The sequence below is a fragment of the Monodelphis domestica genome, chromosome 1 (genome assembly GCF_027887165.1).
Source record: "Monodelphis domestica isolate mMonDom1 chromosome 1, mMonDom1.pri, whole genome shotgun sequence".
NCBI classification, from domain to species: Eukaryota; Metazoa; Chordata; class Mammalia; order Didelphimorphia; family Didelphidae; genus Monodelphis; species Monodelphis domestica.
The window spans coordinates 604,270,398-604,296,807 of record NC_077227.1 but is presented as its reverse complement, the minus strand read 5'-3'; the positions used below and the strand labels follow the sequence as shown (position 1 = coordinate 604,296,807).

At 38.8% G+C, this 26,410-nt stretch overlaps 1 protein-coding gene across 13 annotated transcripts in view; it reads right to left on the bottom strand.

The window, feature by feature from the left end:
* The window catches only part of ABHD12 (abhydrolase domain containing 12, lysophospholipase), a 145,239-nt gene that overhangs the window by 68,040 nt on the left and 50,789 nt on the right, over window positions 1–26,410 (bottom strand). For 8 of the 13 annotated variants that reach the window (XM_056813794.1, XM_056813798.1, XM_007476602.3 and 5 more), the window contains one exon: window positions 10,613–10,737. In XM_056813794.1, the coding sequence (XP_056669772.1) occupies window positions 10,613–10,737 (125 nt within the window). The remainder of the gene's footprint in view (window positions 1–10,612; window positions 10,738–26,410) is intronic. The other 5 variants (XM_056813795.1, XM_056813801.1, XM_056813800.1 and 2 more) reach the window with 1 other exon arrangement.

Genomic DNA, 26,410 nt, shown 5'->3' with positions numbered 1-26,410 from the left:
GAGCTGCCGAATGGGTAGGAAGAGAACAAGGAGAAAGTAGTGTTCCAAAACCCTAGAGAAAAGAGAGTATTAAAGAGGAGAAAGGGACCAAAAAGCTGCAGAGAAAGGTCAAGGGCAGTGAGAATGGAGGAAGGGCCATTGGATGATCACTGGTAACTAGAACAGTTCTGGGAATAAAGTTAGAAGCCAGATTCAAGGAGCTAAGAAGAGAGAGAGGCACCTATTACAGAGAGTCATTTCAAGGGGTTTAGCTGCAAAGGGCAGGAGAGATATAGGAAAATACTTAATGGAGATGAAAGGATCAAGTCAGGACTTCTTTTTTCTTTTTCAGGATGAGGGAGATATAGGCATGATTGTTAGGGGGGAAATGAACCAGCAGAAAGGGAAAGAATGAAAATAAGTGAAATAGAGGCAGAAAACATCTGAGTGATAGGAGATGAGGAAAAGGAGAAAAGGAACTCATGGGGAATGGCCTTGATGTTTTTTATAACTATGAGGCAAGGTCCTCAGCTGGGAGGCTGGAGAGAGGGGGAGTCCCAAGAGGTTTGAGGAGGGATAAAAAAAGTTCAAAGAACCACTGTAGAGTAGGAGAGTGAACTGATAAGGGAGAAAGAGCAGTAGTGAGGGCCCAGTTGAAGCTCTGTAGCATGATTTTTTAGTAGGTCCAAGCACAATTATGTGATTTTCTTCAACTTCATTCAATAGCACATGTGTAGGAACAAAGACAGCAAATGGCAGGAATGCTCCAAGGATAAGGCCTGGTTGGGCATAATAAGAAACATGAAGGGGGGCCAAGGATTCAAAAGAAAAAGAGAGTTTGAACTGGTTAAATCTTTGAGAAATATCCCGTTTCCTTTAATTCTTAGCTTCAAAATCACCTGCTCCCTGAGTGTTTTCCTGACTGGTACCTGCCACCAAAAAAAATTACCTTGTATTTATCCTGTATGTACTAAAATGTTGACATGTTATTTCCCCCAATAGAATGTAAGCTTCTTGGGGGGCAGGAACTGTTTCATTTTTGTATGTAAGCTTGCCAAAGAACAAGAAGCAGGCCAATCTAGTGGGAAAGATCATATGATGCAATCAACAAATATTTATTAAGTTCCCTTCCAAATGCTTGATACTTTGTTAGGTGTTAGGTATTAGCAAGACAAAACTCTAAACAGTTCCTAACTCAATGACCTTACAATCTATTGAATGGGAAACATGTACCTTAAGCTCATTGAAATACATATAAATTAAATACAAGATCATTTAGGGCAGGAGATCAGCAAAGGTTCCAGATGGAAGGAGATACTAAAGCTAAGCTCTGAAGAGAGCCAGCTAAGGATTCTAAGAGATGGGACTATATTCCAGGCATGGGGCATTCAGATGAGAGAGGGATTGTTGAGCATGAAGAATGTCAAGTCATCAAGTTGGCTAAAAAGATGGATTGGAACCAGACAGTGAAGGCCTTTAAATGTCAAACAAAATATAGATATTCCTTCTGCATTATGGAGCATAAGGGCACAATGTCCCCATGATTTGGAAAATCCATGTAAAATTTTTGGCCCTCTCTTCATACCAGAGAAGAAGTCTGAAATTTTTCCTTTTTCTTTTGTGGTATGTTTACAGTACCTTACTGTAAAATTTAGGTTAAATAATTTGTCATAGCTTATAAATAATAGTCATAGGCTATTTTACACATTTCTGAGTTTCTAAACTTTTTCAGTGTTGTCTGCAGGCCTTTGTGTGTCACCTGCAGCTTTCGTAAAACTCTCCTCAAATTAAATTTCTTATGCCAACCTGCAGTATATTGAAATTGCAATGTGGACAGTATACTTATAGTTTGTAACTTAATTTAAGGAAAACAGGGAGTCACAGAAGATTCTTGAATGAGGGAGGGACATTCTCAGACTTGTGGCTTTGGGGGGATTATTTTTGATAGCTGTGTTTAAGATAGATTGAAGTAAAGAGAAAAAGGAACCAGGTGAACAATTAGCAGACTCTTATAGAGTCTAGGAAAGAGGTGATAGAGACTCTCAGCTTAATTTGTTCATTTCTAAAATGAAGGATTTGATGACTTTTCACATCCTTTTCTCTTCAAATCTGAAAAGCGGCATTTAATTCTAAGGGAATATTAGGATTACACAAACAAATGCTCCATATGGGAACTGCTTCTTCTGCAGACACTGGGGGCCTGAGGGAGAGTTGCCAGCTCTGTCCAACTAAGAAAGGTAGATACAGGGAAAGGAGGGTGAGGGTCAAAGGCAGATATTCTAACACAAACTACACAGCTAACAAGAATTTCTGGCATCATCACCAAGTAACTAAAACCTCTATATCAAGGGGGAATGAACACAGAATTAACCTTTTACGACTGATTTTTAAAAGAGATTTCAGCCTTGAATAGAACTCAAACTTGTTTATTTACAATCCAAGTACAAAAAGTGCTTCTCATGTTTGGAGTGCCTTGCCAATGAGCTGCAAATGGGCAGACCTGAACATAACCTGGACAAGACAAACTGGCTAGAGTCACAGGAAGAGGAATAAGAGTTTTCCCAAAGGGAATCTAGAAATTTCAGTGAGGTAAGAACTTTCCATATATGAAAAGGTAGGAAAGAAACATAAAATCAACATAGTCCCAAACAGTCCTCACACTGATATATAGGGTTTGGAGGGTTAAGACATGAATTTTGATATGTGAGTATAACAGAATATTACAATGCTATGGGAAAAGACAAATGTTAGGAATACAGAGAAATATGGGAAGACCCATATAAACTGATACAAAGTGAAGGGTGCAGTAAGAAGTTTGTGCAGTTAGAGGTACTCTTACTAGATCTCAATATACAAGATGGGGAAGTGGCCTGCAGAGTAAAAAATACTGAGTTCAAATCTTGGCTTCACATTCAGTGCCCTCTAGCACTAGTTTACCTTCTACTAGGCAAATACAACACATAGTCAGAAAAGCATATAATTGAAAAACCTGTGCATTAACAATTGGAAGATCTGCATAGATTTTCTGGAGGAACAGAGCATTGAAGAAAGAGATTCTAAAAGAAGAGTTGAGAAAAGTACATTCTGGGTATAGGGGGGAAAGGCTTGTGAAGAAAAATTAAGGCAAGAGATAGAAGGTCAAAGTTGGAGAACAGTATTTCTTCACCTTCACCTTCACCTAGGTCAGTTTTGCTGCAAAATAGAATGCCTGAAGGGAAGTCATGGGAAATAAGGCACTGAAGGTCCTCCAGCAAGAGGAACATGACCAGACACATTTAGGAAGATTATCTGGCAGCTGGGTGGAATGAGAGATTAGAGAAGGGGATAGCTCAATAGCTGTAGTAGAAGTACCAGAGGGACTGAATGAGGATGGTGGCCTTCCAAATAAAAAGAAAGGGACAGAGAGGAGTGATGTGGAGGGCCACTGACAAGACTTAGTAACTGACCATTAGGTATGAGCAGAGAAGGAGAAGGAGGAGAAGTTTTGTGTCTCAAAATGCAAGGGTAGAGAAAATGTTTACCTTCAGGGAGAAGTTGGGCTAACATTTTCAAAAGCTGCAGAAAGAACAAGAACAATGAAGACTCAGAAAATGCTGGATTTAGCAATCAAGCATTATTGGTCATTTTGGAGAAGGCAGCTTCAGTTGAGTGGAGGGGTTGAAAACCAGACTGCAAGGGGTTCTGATATGTGGATAGGAAATGGATGAAAAAGATAGCTTTTTTTGAGTTTGTGAAAGGGAGATTTAAGGGATAAGCTTCTTATTTCAACAAATGTTCTCGTGGGTCAAGAGAATTTAGACTATGAGGAGGAGGCTTGACTACAAACTCTTCACCATTGCCCACATGCCTCTATTTTTCTCTTTGCAATAAGGCATGAAATGCATCTGCTGAACTGGAGAGTCAGTGGGAGGCCAGGGCACAGGAGGCAAAGGGCCAGGACATTCTAGGGATGTTTTGGAAAGAGATGGCATATTGTGGCAGAGGTCCATATGATATACTCTCTTTCAGTTCATCCTTGGGTAATAGCAGGGATGACACTGATTTAGGATTGATTCAAACCTAGCCCAGACTTCTCAGACCTCTCTTTCAACACCCAGGACCAGCCAAGTCTACAGCAAGTCACCTTGAAAAACCTCCTTCTTAGAGGTGAGGCAACACTATGATCCCACTAACTCACCAGCTTTTCCCCTACAACACATGACTGTTTGGATTGGATAAATCCTGAATATTGGAGCCTCCTGGATGCAGGAAGAGCAGTACCTGGCTCTGATTTCCCCACACTCTGAAGGGTACAAAAATTAACCCTATATACAGGAGGAGATGGGATGTTGGCAGTGTTATCCTCTTTAACAACCACATCACCCTCTCTCCCATAGACCTACCCCCCCCAACCCCCAACCCCCCGTATTCCAACAGAGCCAAATTGGGGCCCCCTTTTCCCCTACATTTTCCTCATTACAACTCTGGATGAAACACAGGATTCACAGGATTTAGAGGCAGAAGGCACCTCAGAGGTCATTTAATCCAGTCCCCTCACTTTACAGATGCCGGGACATCCAAGATCTCTTCTAATCCTATGCTCCTACTTCAGTGGTAACGAAGAAAGGCTAAACCAGGAAAGGGAAAAGATTAGTCCCTCATCAGAACAAGTATCTATAAGGCAGTAATACACAGACATGGATATAAAGACTTCTTTTTGACTAAGGCTCAAGGAAGTGTGATTTCAGGAAGTAGCCTGCTAACCCAAGAGCACAAACAGTAGCCAACAGACATAAATCTAGGACAAAGGGAAACTGGTTTCTGATAGTAACTCAAATTCTAATACTGTAAATATCTATCAGGTTTTCACTAACTGACTAATCTTTTCAATAGAGGAAAGGGTACAGAAGGGGAATTTACTGTTTTTGAGGTAATATAGTAGTCGTGGCCTTTTTACAAAGCTAAATAATCTACTTATTAAATATGTGTTTTCTCATTATCTTTTTTTCAAACCCTGACTTTCTGTCATAGTAATAACTCTAAGAGAGGTTAGATGATTTGCCCAGAGTCATCGAGCTAAGAAATGTCCATATATACATTTGAACCCAGATCCTCCTGACTCCACTCTATCCGCTGTGCCACTTAGCTGCCCTGCTCATTCTCTTTTAAAGCAGGTTACAGCAGGATTCCCTTCAGTCCCTCAAGTATCTGGGATTTCATCCACTGAGATACTTCTCTCACCCAAACAAATCATAACTCCTCCACACCGTAACATCATCTCACAAGATGTTGTGACCAAAGAATTAAACCATCAGCTGGGCCACCCTCTCTCTGGGGATGAGTTTCTCTGAGTCCAGCCAGGCTGGTCCTCCAAACAACACAGAGTGTCACTGGCCTCAGAACTGAAGTCTTTTTGATCTGGTCGGCCCTGCTGGGAATTATGCTCTCAGAATCAGAGACCTTCCCCTCCATGTGACAGAGGCTCTAGAGGGGGACTTTATTGGACAACTGTAAAGATTAAAATTTAGGGGAGATGGGGAGACTGAGGCAGGTAGAAATTAGTTTCTCTCTGCAAGGAGTATTATATTTTTTTAGAGGTTTATTGAAGATTAAGGATTAAAGAAAATACAGGATAAGAAACACGTGTCCAGGCCATAGAGTGACCTAGACACAACCTCACCTACATTATGAAAAAAAGAACTACACCTGCCCCATAACAGAAGTCCAAGTGCCAAGAGCCAAGAGAGAGCCCCTCAAAAGCCTTTGAATCAGCTTAAATACCTTCTTGATCTCAGCCCAGGTGAGATTACAAGGCATTCTGGGGAAGTGGAGCAAAGGCTCGCGGGGATTGTAGTCCTGTATTCGAGTCTATTTTTTACACAACATCTGTACTGTCTTTTTGCTGCCTTTAGGCATTTAACTTCAAAAATATGTGTGCATTTCTAGTACTTAGTACAATACTCTATTCTCAGCAGATAACGGTCTAGTAAATCAAGACAAGAATTCATAGGTAATTTTAATGAGATTTTGATACCAAAAAGTGCCAAATGAGAGTCAACAGAAGGGACTCCATTGAAAGATCTGACCTTCAAAAACCAACTCTTTAACAACCATCCAAGTTATAATGTGAATTACATACATATTCAGCCATGCTGATGCATATTTTATCACCATTTCATCACCAGTGGGTAAAAATCACAAGTGATTATAAGACAGAATGGATAACTAGAATTAATTCCTACCCAGAAATTTCCCCAGATTAGATGTTGGTTTGTAATTAAATCAGCAAGTCAAAAAATTGATGAAACATTACTCCTAGCTAGCAAATCAAATAAAGATCCAAAGCAAAATACTGCAGCCATCTATGTCATATGGCAACTACCTATAATCTTTCCACTTATAGGCAGAAATATGACTGACAAACAAAAGAATATTAGAAAACACACCTCAGGATAAGGCCTTTTTGTACGTAGAAAAACTGTGGTATGAAGGATCTAGAGGTACCAAAAACAAGGGCCATTTATGAGAGAAGTGGCTAGGTCTCCAGAGAAGACAGCTAGCACCAGAAATTAGGGGAATGGGAACTGAACAGGGCAGAAGCAAGACCAGCTTTTAGGTAAAAGAAAGAGAAGAAAAACAATCTATGAAGATAAGTGATAAACCTGCAGTTTCAGAACATAAACTCTGGCTCAAAAATGAAATAGACATGAATACACATTTGTATTGTGTGTATACGTGTGTGTGTAAGGGGCCAGTGAAAACTAAGCTGGACCTGGAGTCAAGATGACCCAAGTTCAAATCCATCCGAATCAGACACTTATTAAATAAATGACCTTGACCAAATTACCACCTCTGTTTGCCACAGTTTCCCCATCCATAAAATGGGAATAATAATAGTGATTATCATGAGAATAATACAATAATACTTGCAAATGCAAATCCTAAAGCATTAAATACTAGCTTTAAACAAAGTGAATTAGTAACTATGAATAGAAATTGATTGGGAAGCACCACAGTACAGTGGGAAGTGTGAGATCTGCAATCAAAAGGCCTTAGTTCAAATCCCAGCTCTAATCTCTGGGAAACCTCAGCTAAGTTGCTTAAAATCTCTTGGCCTTTTCATTAAATATCATTTATATATCAATATTATCTTATCCTAGTAGATTATAAGTTTTTTGAAGTCAAGGAAGAAGTTTAATTTTTATTTAGATACTTATATAGATTATTTAGATATTTAGATATAGGTCAAAAAATATATTTAGTTCTCTATTTGTATAGGTCAGTGATGTCAAATTCAAACAGAAACAAGGGTCACTAATCCAAACATAGCCTTGAGGCTACATATTAACTTAGTTTAAAATGTAATATTATCTGTTTTATTGTATTTTGACTTATTTTGCTAAATATTTCCCAATCACATTTTCATTTGGGGCAGGCTGCATTCAAGAGTGTTCTGTGGTATATGTTTCATATCTCTGGTACAGGTGATCAATAAGTATTTTATTTTAGATTTTGGAAATATATATATATGTATGGAGGTGGAGGGAAAGTACTAGATTTGGAGTCAGAAGACCTGGGTTCTAATCCCAATATTGATTCTTGTTTCCTGAGTAACCTATGATAAAACACTACGATTTTAAGGCAGTTTCCTCATCTGCACAATGAAAAAATTGGTCCAGATAACCCGTTAGATCTCTTCCAGATCTAAATCTATGAACTTACAAAATTTGATCGCCTAAAATGGAAAAATCCAGGAAACAAAAAACAAAAAACACCTTTTGTTGTTTTTCCTAAAAAAAGTAGAAAAATTTTAAACTATGGTTATTTTTTTTAGAATGGATGAAATTATAATATGCCAAGCAATCATTGCTCCTTAGCCGTTACATCATAAAAATTATCTCTAAAAACTTAGCATTGGGAATATTTTTTAGTGTAAAATCATACTAAACAGATTGCTCTGGCTTGCCTAAATGAAGTCCAAAGGTTTTGGAGTTAAATGGAAGATGGTCTCTAGCTCTTCCTGACTCCATGAGCTAAATAAATAAGCAGAAAGCAAGCATGCTTTTTATTAAAGAGAAATACTTCATATTTGAACCAAATTCAGAATATTAAATTATGAATTGCCATTTCCTTTTCCTGCTCATTTGATAGATAAGGAAACTAAGACAAAGAGGGTTAATTGACCTGCTCAGGGTCACACAGCTGGTGTCTGAGGCTGGATTTGAATGCAATAAGATGAGTTTTTCTGACTACAGGTCTGACATTCTATCCACTGGACCACCTTGATGCTAAATCTACAAAGAACACACTCATTCCTCACATATTTACTGGCTCTGTAACCTTGGTGGAATCAGTTAACCCCTCTAAGTCTCTGGTGACTTTCAAAAATCTACCTACTAAGTTATAGACTGATTTATAGAGAGCCCCTATATCTATGAAATCATAAATCATTGATTTACCAAATTAACAGAAAACACTTTCCCCCCATGGCTTCAAAATGTCTAGAATTTTTTTATTTCTAGAGACCCAAAGTGCCCCAGTTTTGTATATGCTAAAGAACTCCAGATCTTTGAATAGGTAAGGTAAATCCACCCCTGTCCTTTCTCTCAGCACCCCTTCCCTTTCTCTACTCTCAGTTCTGAATTCTTCACAGAGGGGTTCACAGGTTATATCATTGCTCCTATAAAACTACACAACCACTCTACTTCTTCAATTATCATCACCCTAGCTATTATTTCCATTGGTGACCATTTCATCTTTGTTCTCAGCTTCCTAACATTCTAACCCTCCATATTTCTAAGCATCAGAAAAAACCCAGAATGTTAACTCTCATTCTTTTTATTCATACACTGTGACATGATGAGAAGTTGGAAAGAAAATTGTTATAGAGCCTAAGATTTTCTCCAGTTTTTCTGAATTTCCATTAATTCTTTGTTTTTAATGCCTATCCCTAGATGGTAGCATCTCATGGTATCTTAGCCCTGGGCATACCTGTCCTTTCATTAGCTATAGCTTTTCATAACCATTCTGCATAGCACTCATACTTCTTAGAAGTTACTTTATCTACTGTAGTTCATACTTTTAAATTTTAATTTTCATAAGTCATATTCTAAAACTACATTAAAAAGCTTACCACAATTAAAAGGCAAACATTTCTCTCCAAAAAATTTCAAAGGATTTTATAGACTTAAAAAATAAAAGATGAATATTAAAAAAATTTTTATATTAAGGACACTGTTATCTTGCTGTTTTGTGAACTTTAAAAACTACTCCACCCTACTTAGACCATACTTTAGGGGAAGATAGAGTTGTAATCTCCTGATTAAACAATGAAGGTACTTAGTTTTCACCTTATAGTGAAGCTAGAACTTTAAGCTAAGTCTGTGTTTAGATCTAACACAAAAAAGGTGTTAAGTAACTATAAAGGTTAAATTAATCACAAAAAGGTCAAGTAACTCACAAAAGGTGAACTTAAAGAAGTGTGAAGTAACTCTAAAGAGATAATCAAATCAAAGAAGGTGAAAACTAAAAGTATGGGCAGTCCTGGAGAAAAAGCCTTTAATGTGATTGGTAAATTTAGAGGAGACACAAGGATGAAAGGTCTGTATATTTGAGATTTTTTGACCCTCAAGGAGATACTCTCTCTCTCTCTCTCTCTCTCTCTCTCTCTCTCTCTCTCTCTCTCTCTCTCTCTCTCTCTCTCTCTCTCTCTCTCTCTCTCTCTCTCTCTCTCATTGGTGGTGAAGAGTTAGCTGAGAGCTGCATGCTGAGCCTTTCGGCATCTTAGTGTGTCTACAAGCTATTGTCTAGTTCAGTGGTGAGTTTCTGGCTGAATTTTCCTCCTTTACTTTCCAACTTTTTCCTCTCAGAAGTCTCTAATCTTCTTCAGAGACCTAGAGGTGGGGAGTTTAAAACTCTCCCTAGCATAGGCCAGGTAGGAAAAATCCTATATCCTCTTTCCTCCTTCTCCTTAAATTCCTTCCCTCTATGTTAATTAAATTACCATAAATTTCCAGACTGACTTGGGAATTTTATTTGGCGACCATTTAAATCTGTATTTAAAGTCACAATCCTAAAATTATCTGACATTCTCCAAAATAAAAATTATTACTTCCTTAATTTAAAATTTTCATGGGAAAAAGATAGTTAATATTAAACCATGTTTTAAATGTAAATACAAAAACACACATCAATATTTTCAGCTGAATACAAACAAATTTATAGTAAAGTTCTGTTTGAATATAAATGGTTATTGTCTGAAGCATTTATTGGTATGAATGTCCAAAATGAAAGACAAAAAAAAATCAATGGCTGATTTTTTTTCTTTAATGCTCACTTTCACTCCCATCCTCCACCCAAAAAGCTATTCAACAGGACAAAAGAGGCAACTTGGCAAGTTTGATACAGTGCTGGCCTTGAAGTCTGGAAGGCCTGGACTCGGTGACACTAGTTTGGGAGCCATGGCCTTATCTATTTAGTCTGAGCCTCAGTTTCCTCACTGATAAAATGAGAAAACTGTAGTGGTTACCTCAAGGCTTTTGTGAGACTCAAAAGAAATGAGTCAAGTCCTTTGCAACCTTCAGATGCTATATAAATGCCAATTATAATTAACACAAAAAAACATCCTAATAAGCAGGTAAAAGTTATCACTTACCAAAATTCAAGAAAATCAGCTTAGCCTGTATCCCAGGACAGAGTTTTACAAGGAATGGAATAGCAGCATACAAGGCCAGCGACCATAGAAATACCTTCCGCAAGCGAAACCACAATCCCTTTCTTCTGGAAGAGAAAAGTAATTAAAATGATCAGATTGCAGCAAGTGCCATTTAATAGCTATAGTCGCTGGTGGTGGTGGGTATTCTCAAAAATTACAACAAATCCAAGCATGTCTTTCCTCCCAGAGGAATCATGCCAGAAAAGATATCAGGCTTTTTTCAGACAACTTTCCATAGACTGATTATGACCAATTTTTGCCTTGAAGTCTTAGAATAGCCATCAATGATTTACAGTGACTGATAACCAAAGAACTATAGTGACCTCTCATTTATCAAGGCTGCAGAGTTAAAAAAAAAAAGATATTAATTTAGCTTTTGGTTTCAACTTCATCTCAGAGAACAGTAATGCTTTTAAACCCTGTAAATTACTGGTCTGGCTTATTTGGCAAACTATAAAGCCCAAGAGGCTCCTTGTTAGCATTTGTGAGCAGTTCTTCATTAGCATGTGAAAAAAAATCCCAAGTAATAATAGGACTTGTTAAAAACCCTCTGGATTGGGTACAAAGTGGGTGAGGGGGAGCAAAAAAAATTCTACAAGAAACCAACTCAAATTTTTCTGCTATAGACAGTGTCCCACACTTGGGTGGACTTGGTCACATCATGTCTGATCAATCAATAAACCTTTATTAAGCACCTACTAAGTGCCAGCTACTGTGCTGAGTGCTGGTCATACCAATCTATCCATACAATATAGCAGTAATCTATCTATATAGAGGCACTACACATCACTAATGAAATTAGCTTCATTCACCAACTTTCCTGAAGTCCCCACAGCTGTTTTTTAATTGCAGTCCTTTCAAAGCCATAAATAAGCAAGCATATCTACTACAGAACAAAATTCTTCTACACATATGTATCAGTATTTTTCGAATGTATGTAGATGTTACTGTGACTAATATACAAAATCATTTAAAAGTTGTCTTGAATTCATAGTAACATTTTATCATGATCCTGTGGTATCTCCTGGGAAATACAAAACCACCATCATGTGGTTAAAAAAAAAAAACTTTCTAAATGGGGCCCAAATCTTGAAATTGGGAACAGGTTAATCTTCTTCAAACAAATTTCACCATTTTACTGTCCTGATCCAAAAGCTGTGACTTTCTCCACATGAAACTTTAAGTCCATTAATAACTGCATTTCTTGTAACTTCCTTCTCCTTTTGTTCTGTTGGCTCTAGTCTCACTAACATGTTGTCTATTCTTTGAATGGTTTATTTGTTCTCATCTCTCTATTATCTCTACCTAGAATGTTCTCTCCCTTTTTTCTTATCATCAGGATTCACCATTGTGATGTCCACTATGAAGTCCAAAGTACTCTAGACCTATGCAGTCACAACATCCTAGCAAGGGTGGTGTATTTGAGCTACTTAAACACATAGTTAGGCTTAAAGAAAAATGACACCCAGGTCAAGTCACCTGCCAAGGCAGCTGGCATAGACAGAAAGGGAAAACTACTGGGGCCACAGTGTCTAAACTGAGCCATGTAGGGAGTCTGGTGGGTGAATGGCCAATGGGTGACGACTAGCTGGGCCAAGAAAGAGAAGGTATAAAAGCTGAAACCAAAGCTACAAGAATACAAAGCTTCTGAATGACCTGCAAGTAGGTACACAGGATCCTAGGCAGCAGAGGAGATGGGTCATGGAGAAATGGATCAGGACTAACTTCCCTAGTAATAATCTTCACATAATTGTCCCATAATATGCTACCCCTCCTAACCTGGACTTTTTTGACTTGGTGAATCTGGACAGTGAAACAAATGGGAGAATTAAGTCCTATCCCAAACCCATCCTCTGCTTGGCATTTAGCTTCCATAGCTAAACATAGTTTCCATAGCACAGAGAGTAGACTGATTCTTTTTTTTTTTTGGTCTCTTTCATAATAAATTACAGCTTTACTTTTAAAAAGAGAAGGGGAATGGACTAGGACCCAGAGAATTTAAAATGGAAGTATAGATTCCATGGGATAACAAAGTGCTCTGGGGCCTATGATATCATTAGCATATTTTTTAATCCAAGGTAAAAATGGAAAGGGGGAGAGATCCCTTCTGCCTCCCTTGGTAGTTTCTTTTAGGGAAGAAGAGTAAAAGAACCTTTGGGAACAGCACCAAAGTAAATAAACAAAGAAGCCCAATGAGAGGTGGTTACTGGGGAGAGTGATATTTAGTGATCACCCTCAAGAGGATAAAAAGAGTGGGCCTAAAGAAGTTCATACTGTTATATTTTTAGATGTAGCTCCTCTTTCATTACTTTAAAAGAAAATGTTTGCCAATATTATCTCTACTCATTCACTGTGTCACACTGTTAATTCTTCCTTCTCTCTCTCTCTCTCTCTCTCTCTCTCTCTCTCTCTCTCTCTCTCTCTCTCTCTCTCTCTCTCTCTCTCTCTCTCTCTCTCTCTCTCTCTCTCTCTCTCTTATTTATTACAGGTCCTCTATTAGTGTTTTTATGTTGTTATGTGATTTAAGAGCAGTGATTCTATATGCTATGTGTTAAAGGGAGGAATACTCAGAAAACTAGATGGGTTTTGTGAATCAACCAAAAGACAACAGGGACATCATAGTAATGAACTGATCTAGAGTGATGTGAAATGGACTGTGGCCAGGGATTGTCCTCTAATTAACAGGGGGGCAGAGATAGGGCTCTAGAAAACAGATTAAGTTGGAATAGTGAACTGACCCTAGTAAGACCAGAGACCAAAGAGTAGGCAAAGCTAGAGATCTTGAACCCTTCTAGCTTGATTAACTGAAATGGAATTTCCATAGAAAGAGTGGGCTGTGAAATCCTGGGTACCTGAATCTCAGATTTTCTTAGCAAAGATGCAAAGAAAGGTCTCATCCCTTTTCCATATGGCAGCTCTTTAACTATTTGAAGAGAGCTCCTATACCCTATCCCTAAACTAAACATATACTCAGTTCCTTCGGTCAACTTTCATATGACAAAGGACACAAGGCCCTTCATTCCTGTTGTCCTCTCCCTCATCCAGAAACATGGCACCCCCAATTAAATGCACTAGTCCTGACATGGACTGATCAGGGCAGAATACACCAGGAACAGCTTTTTTTTTTCCTTCTTAAAATTCTGAATTCTAAATTCTCTTCTTCCCTTCTGCTCCTCCTCCACCTTCTGAGAAGGCAAATACTGTAATAAACCAGGGCCTTCTTATTTCATATCTTGGACACTGTGCTTTTATTTTTGCAGTTTTAGGTCACACTATCTTCTCTGGCAGCCAAGAGGCAATGCTAAGAATGATCCAGCAGTCCAATAAAACTCCCAGGGCTTTTTCAAATAAACTGTAGCCTAGCCATGCCTCTCCTACTGTATACTTGGGTTTAAAAATAAAAACAAAAAACTTCACAAGTATAGCCCTTTAAATTATCTCTACTAAATTCCATCTTACTAGCTTCTAAGTCATCATTCTAAAGCCTTTCAAGACAGTGTTGGTATCTGCCCACCAAAATGTTAATTAGCCATCTGAGTTTTGTGCTATTTGCAGAATGACAGGCATTCTAACTATACCTTCATCCAATTCACTGACATAATCAGTTATAAACATTGATTTAGTGTCTTATGAGCCTTACATCATGCTAAGTTTTGCATATACAAAGAAAGGTAAAAGAGAGTCCCTTCTCAAGGAGTTCACAGTCCAGTGGGGGAAGACAACATGTGAACAACTATGTACAACTGAGCTATATACAGGATAAACATAAATACTGAAAATAAATCCCAGACAGATCCCTAATCTCTTTACTAGAGATCCAACTACATGCTGACATCATCATTAATAATTCCTTGACTCTAGTCATTCAATTGGTTATAAATTCATGAAGCAGTATTATTACCTAGCCATGGGTTAAGAAACAGAGACAAACTTACTCCTGAGCTATTATACCAACTAATTTTGTAGTCTGAACCAGGGGTACCAGAAAGGAGGGGCAGGCCTATAGTCAATAAGATTCATTTTCCTGAATTCAAATCTGGCCTTAGAAACTTAGAAACTATGTGATTCTGGGCAAGTCACTTATCTCTGTTTATCATCTGTCAAATGATCTGGAGAAGGAATAGCAAGCCACTCCAGTATCTTTGTCAAGAAAACCCCAAATATATCACACTAACTGGCCACAATTGAAAAAGGCTAAACAAAAAAACAAACAAACAAAAAAAACCAGAAAGGAAGCATTATTTAAACACACACACACACACACACACACACACACACACACACACACACACACACACACAAAACTTTTCCTCAAAGAGGTTATTGAAGAGCCTTAGGAGAGCTTCAAATTATTGCCCTGAGAAAGTTGCCAAAAGAAAAAGTTTCTGGACTGACTCTTTAGAAGCAATATGAAAATGGCTTAGCTATTACACTCAAGACTTGAGCTCTTATATCTTATGTGAAATAGGAGAGAATTTTTTTCAAGTTCTTTTGAAACTTTAAAAATGTTGAATACCTAAAAACTATGATAGGTGCTATAGGGGGCCATTGAGAGAAATGTTATTGTAACCAGAGTTGAAAACTTACTCATATTTGACTTTTTTATTTCATTAACTCCCAAATTCTGTCAATTCTTCTTTTGGAATGTTTTGCACATTAGCTACTTTCTTTCAATTCCCACTGCCACTACCTCAGTTTAAACTATGTTATTATCATGCCCAGAATTATTCAATAAAATTAGATATCTAGAGCCCTTGGGAAAGCCCTCAGAGGCCAGTTGGTTCAACATCCTTGTTTTTCAATTCAGATAAGAAAACAGGCCAAACAAGACTAGATTTAACCAAAATAATAATCAGTTAATAGCTCTGATAGTATAATAATACCTATTATTATTGTTATCTACTATTACTTTTCAAGGCCACATAGATGCTAAGTGCAATGACCTTCCTGACTCTGGGAGAATGTAAGCTTGAGACCAAGGAATACCTCAACTTTTTGTTCTTGTCCAAGTTACCTTTTAAGTACTTGTATATGTTAGTCTTGCCTATTGTTTCAATAAAATAAGGAATCCCCAATGAGGAAACCCCTTCTACCAATACAGATAGGCTATTGCTTTTCAATTAATAATCTTATGAGAGTTATCTGGCACCTGACACAAAGTTGGCTCTTAATACCTGATGATTAATCTTAATTGATTCTTGACCATCAATATCAGATGGATTTTTTTTAAAGCACAACTCTATTTAGGTCCCTCTGTGAATGAAAAATGTCCAATGCCTATAAGGTTAGGTCCAAATACTTTGTCAGGCATTCAAGATCCTCTATAATGTCTCCAACAAACCATTCCCAGGTCTTAACCCAGTGCCTGGGTTAAATACGCCTTTCTAGTAATAGTTAGGGTAAGTTCTTAAGAAATAAATGCTTGTTGAATTAAACTAAATTGGTCAAAGAGAATGTTTTGCCTGGAGAAGAGAAGAAAGGGAGGACATGATAGTCATTTTCCAAATATTTAAATAAGGGTTGTTATCATTTGGTCCAAGAGAGCAAAAATTGAAAAGAAGAAACTGTAGGGTTTACATAAAGAAAAATTTATTAAATAACAATTGGAACTTTAAAAAAGTGGAAGGGGATCCTTCTAGAGAACATAGCAAAATCCTCCTCCCTCAAGGCCTTTGAAGCAAAGATTGCATTGCAGTCACCTGCTGCTTATATTGTAAGAGGTATTCTTATTCAGGTAAAAGATGGACTAGACTGTCTCTGGAGCAGTCATATGGCACAGTGTTTAGAGCACTGGGCCTAGAGTCAGAAAACAGTCACTTTTCCTGGGTTTAAATCAGACTCAGTGACCTTTGGCAAGTAACTTAACCCTGTTTGCTTTAGTTCCTCTTCTGTAAAATGAATTAGAGAAGGAAATGGAAAACCATTCTAGTATCTTTGCCAAGAAAACCCCAAGTGGGATCACTAAGAGTTGAATACAACTGAAAATCACTGAACAACAGACTGCGATTAAGTAGCCTTGCAACTCTGAAATTCCTAGTCTTTTCCAACTACTCACCTTTGTGTGTCCTTTAACTACAGACATAATGATCTATACACTGATAGTTGAGTTAGTGGTCTCTCAGAGGGGAGGGTCCTTCTGTCTAAGTGTGACGATTTAGTCAGATAAATGATGAGAGGCACTGTATGCTCAATCCCATGTCAGGCATCACACAGTGCTCTGCCATGGCACAAAGGATGGTTTATTTTATAGGTTCAGTGAGTATATGCTTATCTGGCACACAATCATTTTTCAACATACATGTTTCCATAGAACCTAAAAACAGACGTGAAGCCTAAAGATATAGTCAACAAAACATTGTTGCTACAACAGAGATGAAGATAAATTACATGAGTAGGGTGATTTGGAAGTTAGTCCCTCTTGACTTAAGGGATGACCAGTTAGGGGAAGCATTGTTACTTTTGTAGAATTTTCTCCTTAGCTTGAAAGTTCTTGAATTTGGTAATTATATTCCTGGGATTTGTCTTTTGAGGATTTAGTGTAGAGGTGTTCTATGAACTCTTTCAATGTCTATTTTGCCCCCTTGTTCAAGGACTTCAGGGCAGTTTTCTTGGATGATTACTTGTAGTATGATCTCAAGATTTCTGTTTATTTCTAGCTTTTCAGGTAGTCCAATGGTTCTCAAATTGTCTCTCTATGATGTTTTCCTGATCTGTCATCTTCTCAGGGAGATATTTTATGTTTTCTTCTTTTTTGTCAGTCTTTTGATTTATTCATTCTTGCTGTTTTGCAAGATCACTGTCTTCTAGTTGCCTAATTCTGGTCTTTAAAGGCTGGGTTTCCTTTTCAGTTTGGTCTATCCTGCTTTTGTGGTTTCTAGCTGTTTTTCCAATTGGAAGTTCTTGACCTTTAAACTGTTGTTTTCTCTTTGAATTATTTCCCCCTTTTCTTGTCAGAAGGCTTCCATCTTTTTTATAAGCTCCAATTTAAATTTCCTCCTCTATTTGCTCTGTAGTCTGAGTTTTTCCTCCGTAAAAATTTTCCAGGGTCAATCCCTTCTTCTTGTTTTTCTTGGAGGGAGGTTGTTGTTCCTGGGCACAATTTGCCATCACTGTGGAGGTTTTTCCTTCCCTTTTTAGTCAGAAATCTGAGGCTCTCTGTGTATGGAGTTAAGGAGGAGGAATTTTGCCTGAGGCAAGCTCTCAAATCTCCACAGCTTCTGCTGTTTGCTGCCCATCTCTGTGCTATCTTCCCATGAGTGCCCATGGGCTGCACTCTTTAGCCTGCTGGGGTTTCAGGTGTAGCTGTTCTCAGCGGTAGGTTTTTGGTGGTCCTAGTCAGCTCTCAAGGACCTAGATGTGCCCCTTACTCACTCTAGAGGCACCCCTCACTCACTTGCTGATTCTGACATGAGCTAGCTCTGACTCTGGCTCCATAGGTGAGGTGGGGTAGGGTAGATCAGCTCGCGTTTTGGTGAGAGCTTTTCCACCCCACTTATAGTGTGGAAATGCCCAAATCTCACATACCTTCAATGCTGCATCCTACTGTAGAGTTCCTTCGTTCTTATGAATTTGATTTTTTTGATCTTTTGAGGTAGTCTATATCTGTGGGTGCTGAGGAGAGGATGAGTCTTGCATCTAGACTGCCACCATATTTACCCGGAAGTCAATCATTGTTACTTTTGGTCAGCTTTCACAATCAATCACAATCACTTAGGAGATGGGTTACAAAATATTTCTTAGCTAGGTACAGGGTGAGAGGGTAAATTAAGACAGACTAGAATTGAGATTTTTCTCAATTTTCAAATTGTATATTTCTTGTGCTTGATTCAGACACCTGGCAAGGTTGCTTGGTTGTTATGTAACAAATCAGTGGAGTGTGTTCTGTAGATCTAGGTTTGAAGGTGATTGATGTTCTTGGCTTGCTTGGCTTATAATGGGAGTAAATGTAACTGTGGAGAGGGAGAGGGGGGGTAATGGGTAATAATCTTTAGGTTTTAATTCTGTGAATGTAATCTTTTAGGGTAATAATCTGGGGGGAATTAATGTGGGATATATGTGTTAACTTTATAAGTATTTGCTCTCATATTATTTCTCCTGTATTGGGAGAGAACAATAATCATAACAATTCCATTAGTAAGGGAAGTTAGAGAAAGAAGTCAGACAGAGGGGGTTCCATGTGTGCCTTATTTTTCCAGAAAGTTGCTTTGTAACTCTAGAACTCATGCATGACCTTGTCAGACAGCGTGGGCTTGATGGCTTCCCACATATACACAAAGACTCAAAGAATTTCAAAGTTGAAAGGGACCTGAACTACCATCCAGTTTATTCCAAACATAAAAGGAAAAATAACTTCTACAACCCAGTAAGAAATCAAATAGCTTTTGCTGTAAGGCCTCCACTGACAGAGTCTACTACCTCCCAAGACAACTCGTTCTGGATACTTCTAATCTATTAGGGTATTTCTCCTGACTCCTAACTCAAATTTTACTCTAACTTCCACCCAGTATTCCTAGTTCTGCCCTCTGAGTCCAGACAAGACAAGACTAATCCCTTTTCCACACTAAAGATTCCACTTCCAAATACTTGTAGTTCGCTATGGTGTCTCCTTGAATATTCTCCAATTTAAAACATATTCAGTTCTTTCAATCCATCTATCTATAGTATGAGCTAGGAACTTCACCATCCTGACTATCATCCTCTGCTTTCCATCCTCCTTGCTCTTGTTTACACCATTCTCTCCACCTGAAATGTCCTCCTTCCTCTTCTCTGTGACTCCAAATAACATCTATGCTTTAAGAATTGGCTCATATGATTTCTCTATGAAACCTCTCCCTTCTCTGAACTCCTTTAGCATTTGCTGTCTGCAACATTCCTGTGACAATTAACTAGTTATTAAGCATCTGGTGACATTTCTTGTGTGGTCCTATTTTCTGTATGATTATCTAACTTTTTACATTTTTACATCTTATCTCCTAAATTAGACCTAATAAGCTCCCTGTGGAGATGGCATATAAAGTGTATCCTATCTTTGTAATCTTCTAATCTTAGCACACCAATATATACTCAATAAAGACCTATTGATTGTTTGAATAAAAACATGTGGAGAAAGCAAGACCAACAATCTCAAATTCATCATGAAGATCAAAGCTGATCACAGAAAACAATGAAACAAACTTCTCTTCTATGAGTAGATAGGAAAAGATTATACAATTGATGCTGGCCTGGTAATCAGATGCCAACTATTTTATTGGTCTTGAATTTTTTTTTTCTGTTACAAGGAATGACAGAGGCAGAGGAAGATGTAGTATACTGGGAAATGACCAGACTATATGAAATGAAAGCATCAATAAGATATAGCCCGGAAGTACCATGTCCAGTCAAGAATGGAAGATGAGAGATTCATCTTTACTGGAGCCACAAGAAGAGGTAGGAGATAGGTGACTTGAATTGGACCATGAAAAATGAAGAGGATTGGATGAATAGAAAGAGGGGACACTTAAGAAAGCAACATGATTTTGTCCTTCTATCTTTAGTCATAGGAACTGATGGATAGCCTAGGATCCCTGGTAATCAGAATGAAAAGCAGAAGAGATACAGAAAGATCAGCTTCAGAAAGTTGCTGTCCTCATCCAGACATGCACAAGAGGATCAAGGTCGAGACCTCAGAAGTTGGTTATTCAAATGTTAAAACAATAGATTCAGTTTTTTTCTATAGTCTCAAGATGACCAGTTCTCCAGTAAGAAAATTCTAACAGAATTCTCTGATGGTAAAATTGTGAAGAAAGGAAGGAAAGGGAAAAATTAATGGCTTTTCAGAATCAGATGTTTTTAGTTCCGGGGCAGCTAGGTTAGGAAGATCTGAGCTCAAATCTAGACTCAGACACTTACTAGCTATAGCTATGAGATCCTGGGCAAGTCACACTTAATTTCTGTTTGCCTTGGTTTCCCTGTCTGTAAAATGGGGATAATGGGATAGAGTAAGTAGCAAGTCCATAGGCCTTTGAAATATTTGGAAATAAACAAGTAGCCAGTACAACATTCTGATGGGAAAGGAGGATAGGAGGGAGGGGTGTGGGTAAGGGAATAAGTATTTGTTAGAGTCTACTATGTATGAGGCACTGTACTAAGTACAAATGTACAAATATTACTTCATTCGATTTAGGGGAAAGACTATCATTCTAAGCATAGGAAAAAAGGTGGCCATAACTGCTGGGAGAGATAGCAAAGCAGAGGAGAAACAATTAAAAGAAAGATGATCAGGGCTAATTGCTGCACAAGTTTGGAGTGGTTCAGAGATGGCTTAAAGTCTGGGTGTTTTTATAGACGAGTTTTTAAAAAGCCAGCAGACTTGATATTTTTAAGACTGCTAAATACTAGTTACCTAAAGGAAAGATATACTTCCCTTTAATAGTAAATAATAATAATAATGCCAAAACATTTCATGTAGAAAATGTTACTAAAACAGAGCAGAAATTATGATGTGCTTTGGATTAAGCAATGGAAAGACACATGGTGGGTATGAGTTATCTGGAAAATACTGCCAATCATGGCTTCCACATAAAAAGTATCATAAAGGATATTCCTCAAGGAGGTCTATGACCCAAGAAGAGGCAGGCCAGTCATGCAATAAGACCTGGGGATCACAGATCCATAGCCCACGTGATGCACCGATAAACTACCTCTTAAAGAATTTTTTTAATACAATAAAGGCTCCAGATTATTGGGAAGATCTTCTGACCCAAGATGTGGTCAAGAATTGTGCAAAATGAAAGCTACGGAGGAGTATCTGCAATGAAGAAGGGCTCCGTGCTATTGCATGGATTATCCCTTCTTCAGCAAGAATTTCCTCATTCTTTCCTCCCCTCCACCTCTTAGCTTTCTTTCCTTCTAAGCTCATGTAGCATCCCAAGCATATTCACATCTATGAATCATAAATGGCTGTGCAGCTGCTGTATCTCCAAGCACAAGGTTTTACCAATAAGGTTTGTGAATGTAACCTTGAAATGGCCATGTGGCCCTTGCCTAGGGCAAACTCATTAACATGATTGGAGCCTCCTTTGCCCCCAAATGGAGAGGAAATTGAGAAAGCACTGTAATCTACACGCCCACAAAGGTATTACTCTCACCTCACCATCCAATCCTCATTGTCCATTCTTTGTAACATGGTTACTAAGTGCTTGAGAATACTTCCCTAAACAGAGGAAGGCAATAAATACAGAGTCGGTGACCATGAATATTTCTCTTGGATCTTCCATCTTGCCTAGCAATCTCTCAGTCTCCCTCTCTCTCTAAAGCCTATGGCCCTTGTAGGCTTACATTCCTTATCTTAATTTCTTCACCCACCTCGTGTTCCTTTGTATTTTTTCTATCATATTTTTTTTCCTATTTTCCTATCAAGGAGAATATCATAGGTTTGCCTGCCTATTCATACACTTACTTGTCCTTGTCTTTCATTCTTCACCCTGGTTCTCGGTTCCCTATCTCTCCTCTGGTCCCATCACAAAGGTGAGCCCCTTCCCTTGTGGGACCCTGCTGGTCAGGGAAATCCTTAAGGAACACCCCACAGCTCAGATCAAGCACCACTTCCTAAGAGACTCTTCCTGATCTTCCACCTATTGAATTCTTATGTGTTTAAGTTGTATATACTATATGGGGTGCTCAGGGAGGAGTAATATCTTTGGTATGGAGGGCTTGTCATGCCCTCTTAGGGCAGCTCTCCAGCCTCTGACCCCCACCTGACACCCAGCTCTCACTTGTGGCTCCCAGTAGCTGCTAGCATGCGGCAGCGGCCACACCCCGGGCAACGGCTTTGACAGGCCGGCCAAACCTTGTGAGGGTAGCCATCGGCCGACATCGACCCCTGGTGAACTAGGGCTTTGCTCACCCAGCATGAGAAGACTGCTTCTGCTGAACAGAAGGAAGAAACCAATAAGAAGGTTCAACGGCTGAGATGGCGACGCAGCAAGGCACTGTGGAGTGCTTAGGGCGTGTTGGAGCACAAAGGACAACTCGGTCATCCAATGCAGCTGAGGAAGTCTCCAGGTGTAATGACTTTTCGTGCCACTGGACCCAGGCTTCCAACGCCGAGAGAGTGGGACTGTCTCTGTGCATCGACTTTTCCACTTAAATCTTCATGCACAGGTGTCTTTGTGCACAAAAACGCACAAAGACAATAGTCATCCTCGGTTACCGAGAGACTACTACTACTACTACTACTACTGATATGAGTAAAGACTTTTGATATGAGTACACACTTTCTTCTCTGACAGGAAGAAATTCCTTGAGGGCACGGATTATTTCATTTTTGCCTTTGTATCTTTAGCATTTAGTACATAAATGCTTGTTGATGTGACACAACAAATGTTTGTCGAATTAGCAAAGGTAAAGAGAGAGGAATGAGTATGACTAAAATACTGGTACTATTAGCACTTTCCTATCCCTAGTTACTGATGGGGAGAAGCTTAGGTTCAGGAGTGGTAATCAGAGAGGGTTCAAATCTGGGTCTTCCTGTCTCGTGGGAGTGCCAAGATGAGACAGACAACCTTGAAAGTCACGACAATAGAGAAGGGATGTGATAAGTGGGTAATAGGAAATCATTGTTGGTTTTTAACCAAGGCAGTGATTAAAATGAATGTGCTGTAGATTTTACTGCTTCTTTGCATAAGCCACATTGATCATTCAGTCTGAGCTCCTTATAAATAAGCCATCTGTAATTTCTGGAGCAAAGAGTTGCCATCAGAAACCCCTATATTCCTATACACAAATCCACATAGTACAATTCTGTCAATATATTGATGGTTGAGTTTATAGAACTGTCATGAGGGAGCTAGATCTCGCAGATAGATAAGAGTACTGGACATGGATCAGGGAGACTTGAATTCAAATCTAGCCTTAGATTTTAACTGCATTACCCTGGGCTAGTCACTGAACCTTTGTCTATCTCAGTTTCATCTGTAAAGTGGAGACAATAAGAGTATCTATTTCCTAAAGTTGTTGTGATAATTACTTTATAAAGTGCTTTGAAACTTAAAGTGTTAGTTTACCATTATGTCACCCATGGAGAGTCTTTGGATTCTGTTAATATTATTTTGCACATAGTAGAAAGTTAGAGGTCTCAAAGCCAGGAAACTTGGCCTTGAAGCCCAACTCAGTTACATTATATAACCACAGAATTTGAGATTTGGAAGAAACCTTAGAGGTCATCTGTGCAACCCATACCCAAGAGGCATTCCCCACTAGGACACACCCAACTGGTTATCTAGTCTTGGCCTGAGACCTCTAAGAAAACAGAATTCACCAGCTTTCTAAGCAGCCTATTACACTATCAAACAGCTCTCACTGGTAAGAGTTTGCACTGACATCTAGCCTCAGTTTGCTCCTTTGCAACTCCCAGCCACCACTCCTGGCTCTGCCAGCTAAGGACAAACAAAACAGGTCTAGCTTCACTGCTTCAAGCACTTGAAGACATCCATGATGTCCTTGGGTCAGTCTTCTCTTCGCCAGGCTAATGTGCCTTGTTTCTGTCATTGGTCCTCACCTAACACAAATTCAAGGCCCTTCGTCTTGCTGGCCACCCTCCCCTGGCCACTCTCTAGTTTATTAACATCTTTCTTAAACTGCAGTGCCCAGAATGGAACAAAAATTTCGGGTGAGATTGGAGAGGCAGAATGAAGGAGGACAATCAACTCTCTCATCCTAAAGGAGCCCAAAATCATATTAGCTTCTTTTGTTTAATTGTGTCATAATGGGCAAATCAATTAATGCCCCCAAACTTAAATATCCTCATCCATAAAATGAAGATAGTAATTCTACCATCTGCTTCTCAGGGTGGTTTGAGAAATGTTCTTTGCAAATATAAAGACCAGATCAGTCAGTGAGTCAGTTGATAAACATTTTTTAAAAGACCCTTACACCTTCTGTCTTAAAATCAACATCAGGTTCTGAGACAGAAGAGAAGTAAGGGCAAGGTGACTGGAGTTAAATGACTTTCCCAAAGTCACAGCTAGGAAATGAATCCAGATTTGAACCCAGGATCTCCTGTTTCCAGGCCTCTATCTCTACTGAGTCACCTAACTGCCCCCCAATAACATTTATTAAATAGCTAATATGTGCCCAGCACTGTGCTAAACTCTGAAAATATAAAAAAAGGCAAAAGACAGTCCCTGTACTCAAGGAGCATACAATTTAATAGAGGAAACAATATACAAACCAAGATAAAGAAAGCAAATTATATACTAGATTAATAGAGAAGCATTAGGATGAATAGGAACTGGGAAAGGGTTCCTATAGAAGGTGGGTTTTTTAGTGAGGACTTGAAGGAAACCAGGCACACAGCAGGCAGAGATGAGGATCTGGGAGGAGATTCAAGGCATGACTGACCTTCTGAGAAAATGCCTGGAGTCCAGGAGTGCCATTGGATCATTGGATCAAAGAGTATGTGATGGGGAGTAAGGTAAGGAAAGACTGGAAGGGGGAGGGAGGGAGGAGTACAAGATTATGAAGCCTAACAAAAAATCTTGTATTTGATCCTGGAGGGATAGGGAACCTCTAGAATTTACTGAGTTAGATGGTGGTGGGGCTTTTTGACATAATCAGACCTGTGCTTTAGGAAAATCACTTTGGCATTAGAATGAATGATGGGTTGGAATGGGGAGAAACTTGGGGTAGGCCGACCTACCAGCAGCCTATAGAAACAAATTAGATGTGGAGAATGAAGAATGGTGAGGAGAGAAAAGGGAATTATCTGGGAATTTTACTATAACAAATAAATAAATTTAGAATTAATAAAAAGAAAGATAGTGAAGAACCAAGGATGACACCTAAATTGTAAGCCTGAGGGAAGGGAAGGATAGTACTAACCTTGACAGAAAAAAAGATAGGTTTGGAAGTGAGATGAGAAGAGTTTAGGGGAGAAAAGAACAAATTCAGTTTTAGACATGTTGAGTTTTGGATGTCAGCAAAAGGAGACAGCTTTTGGATTATTTTATTTCTATAAATAGGTCATTTACATAGATTAATAAAACAGCCAATATTAATCTCTGACCTTCTTTTCTACTAGATTAAGTACATACGTAAGAACTCATTTTTCAACTATGTCATGTGTGTTTATATTTTTGTCTGCCAGTTCATCTGTATCTCCCATGACCTCTTCTAGCCTAAGGCTGATCAAAAGATGCTCAAGCGTTAATTATTAGAATGATCAGGAAGCTGATGATTAAAAGGCTCATAATATGGTATAACGACCTAGTTCTGTCTAAAACCTGACACCCATTCCATCAGTCAAAGGAATTCACTAGTCTATTACATAGGAATAAATCTGATCAAAGTGACTGACAGATAAAGCTGGTGATTTCACATAAATCATCTGTTTTAGTACCTTGCCTAAAACACTTTATAACCAATTTCAGAAGCCAATAGTCTAGAGCTGTGATGGTAAACCTCTGTAGAGACTGAGTACCCAAACTTCAACCTTCATACTACACGTGAACTTCCCCCCTTACTCCAGACAGGTAATCCATTCAAGACCAATCCCACACCAGGAAGTAGTAGGGAGGGACCCCTGAGGCACACTGGGGGATGCAGTTCCCCCCCAGCCACAACACTTTAAAACCCACACAGGAAGAGAAAGTGCTCCCATTGGTTGGTGGGCAGAGAAGTAGAGGTGAAGTTAGGAATATCCTCAGGTGTGGTGCCATAGGTTCCCCAACATGGGTCTAGAATGTGTGGATGATAAAATAA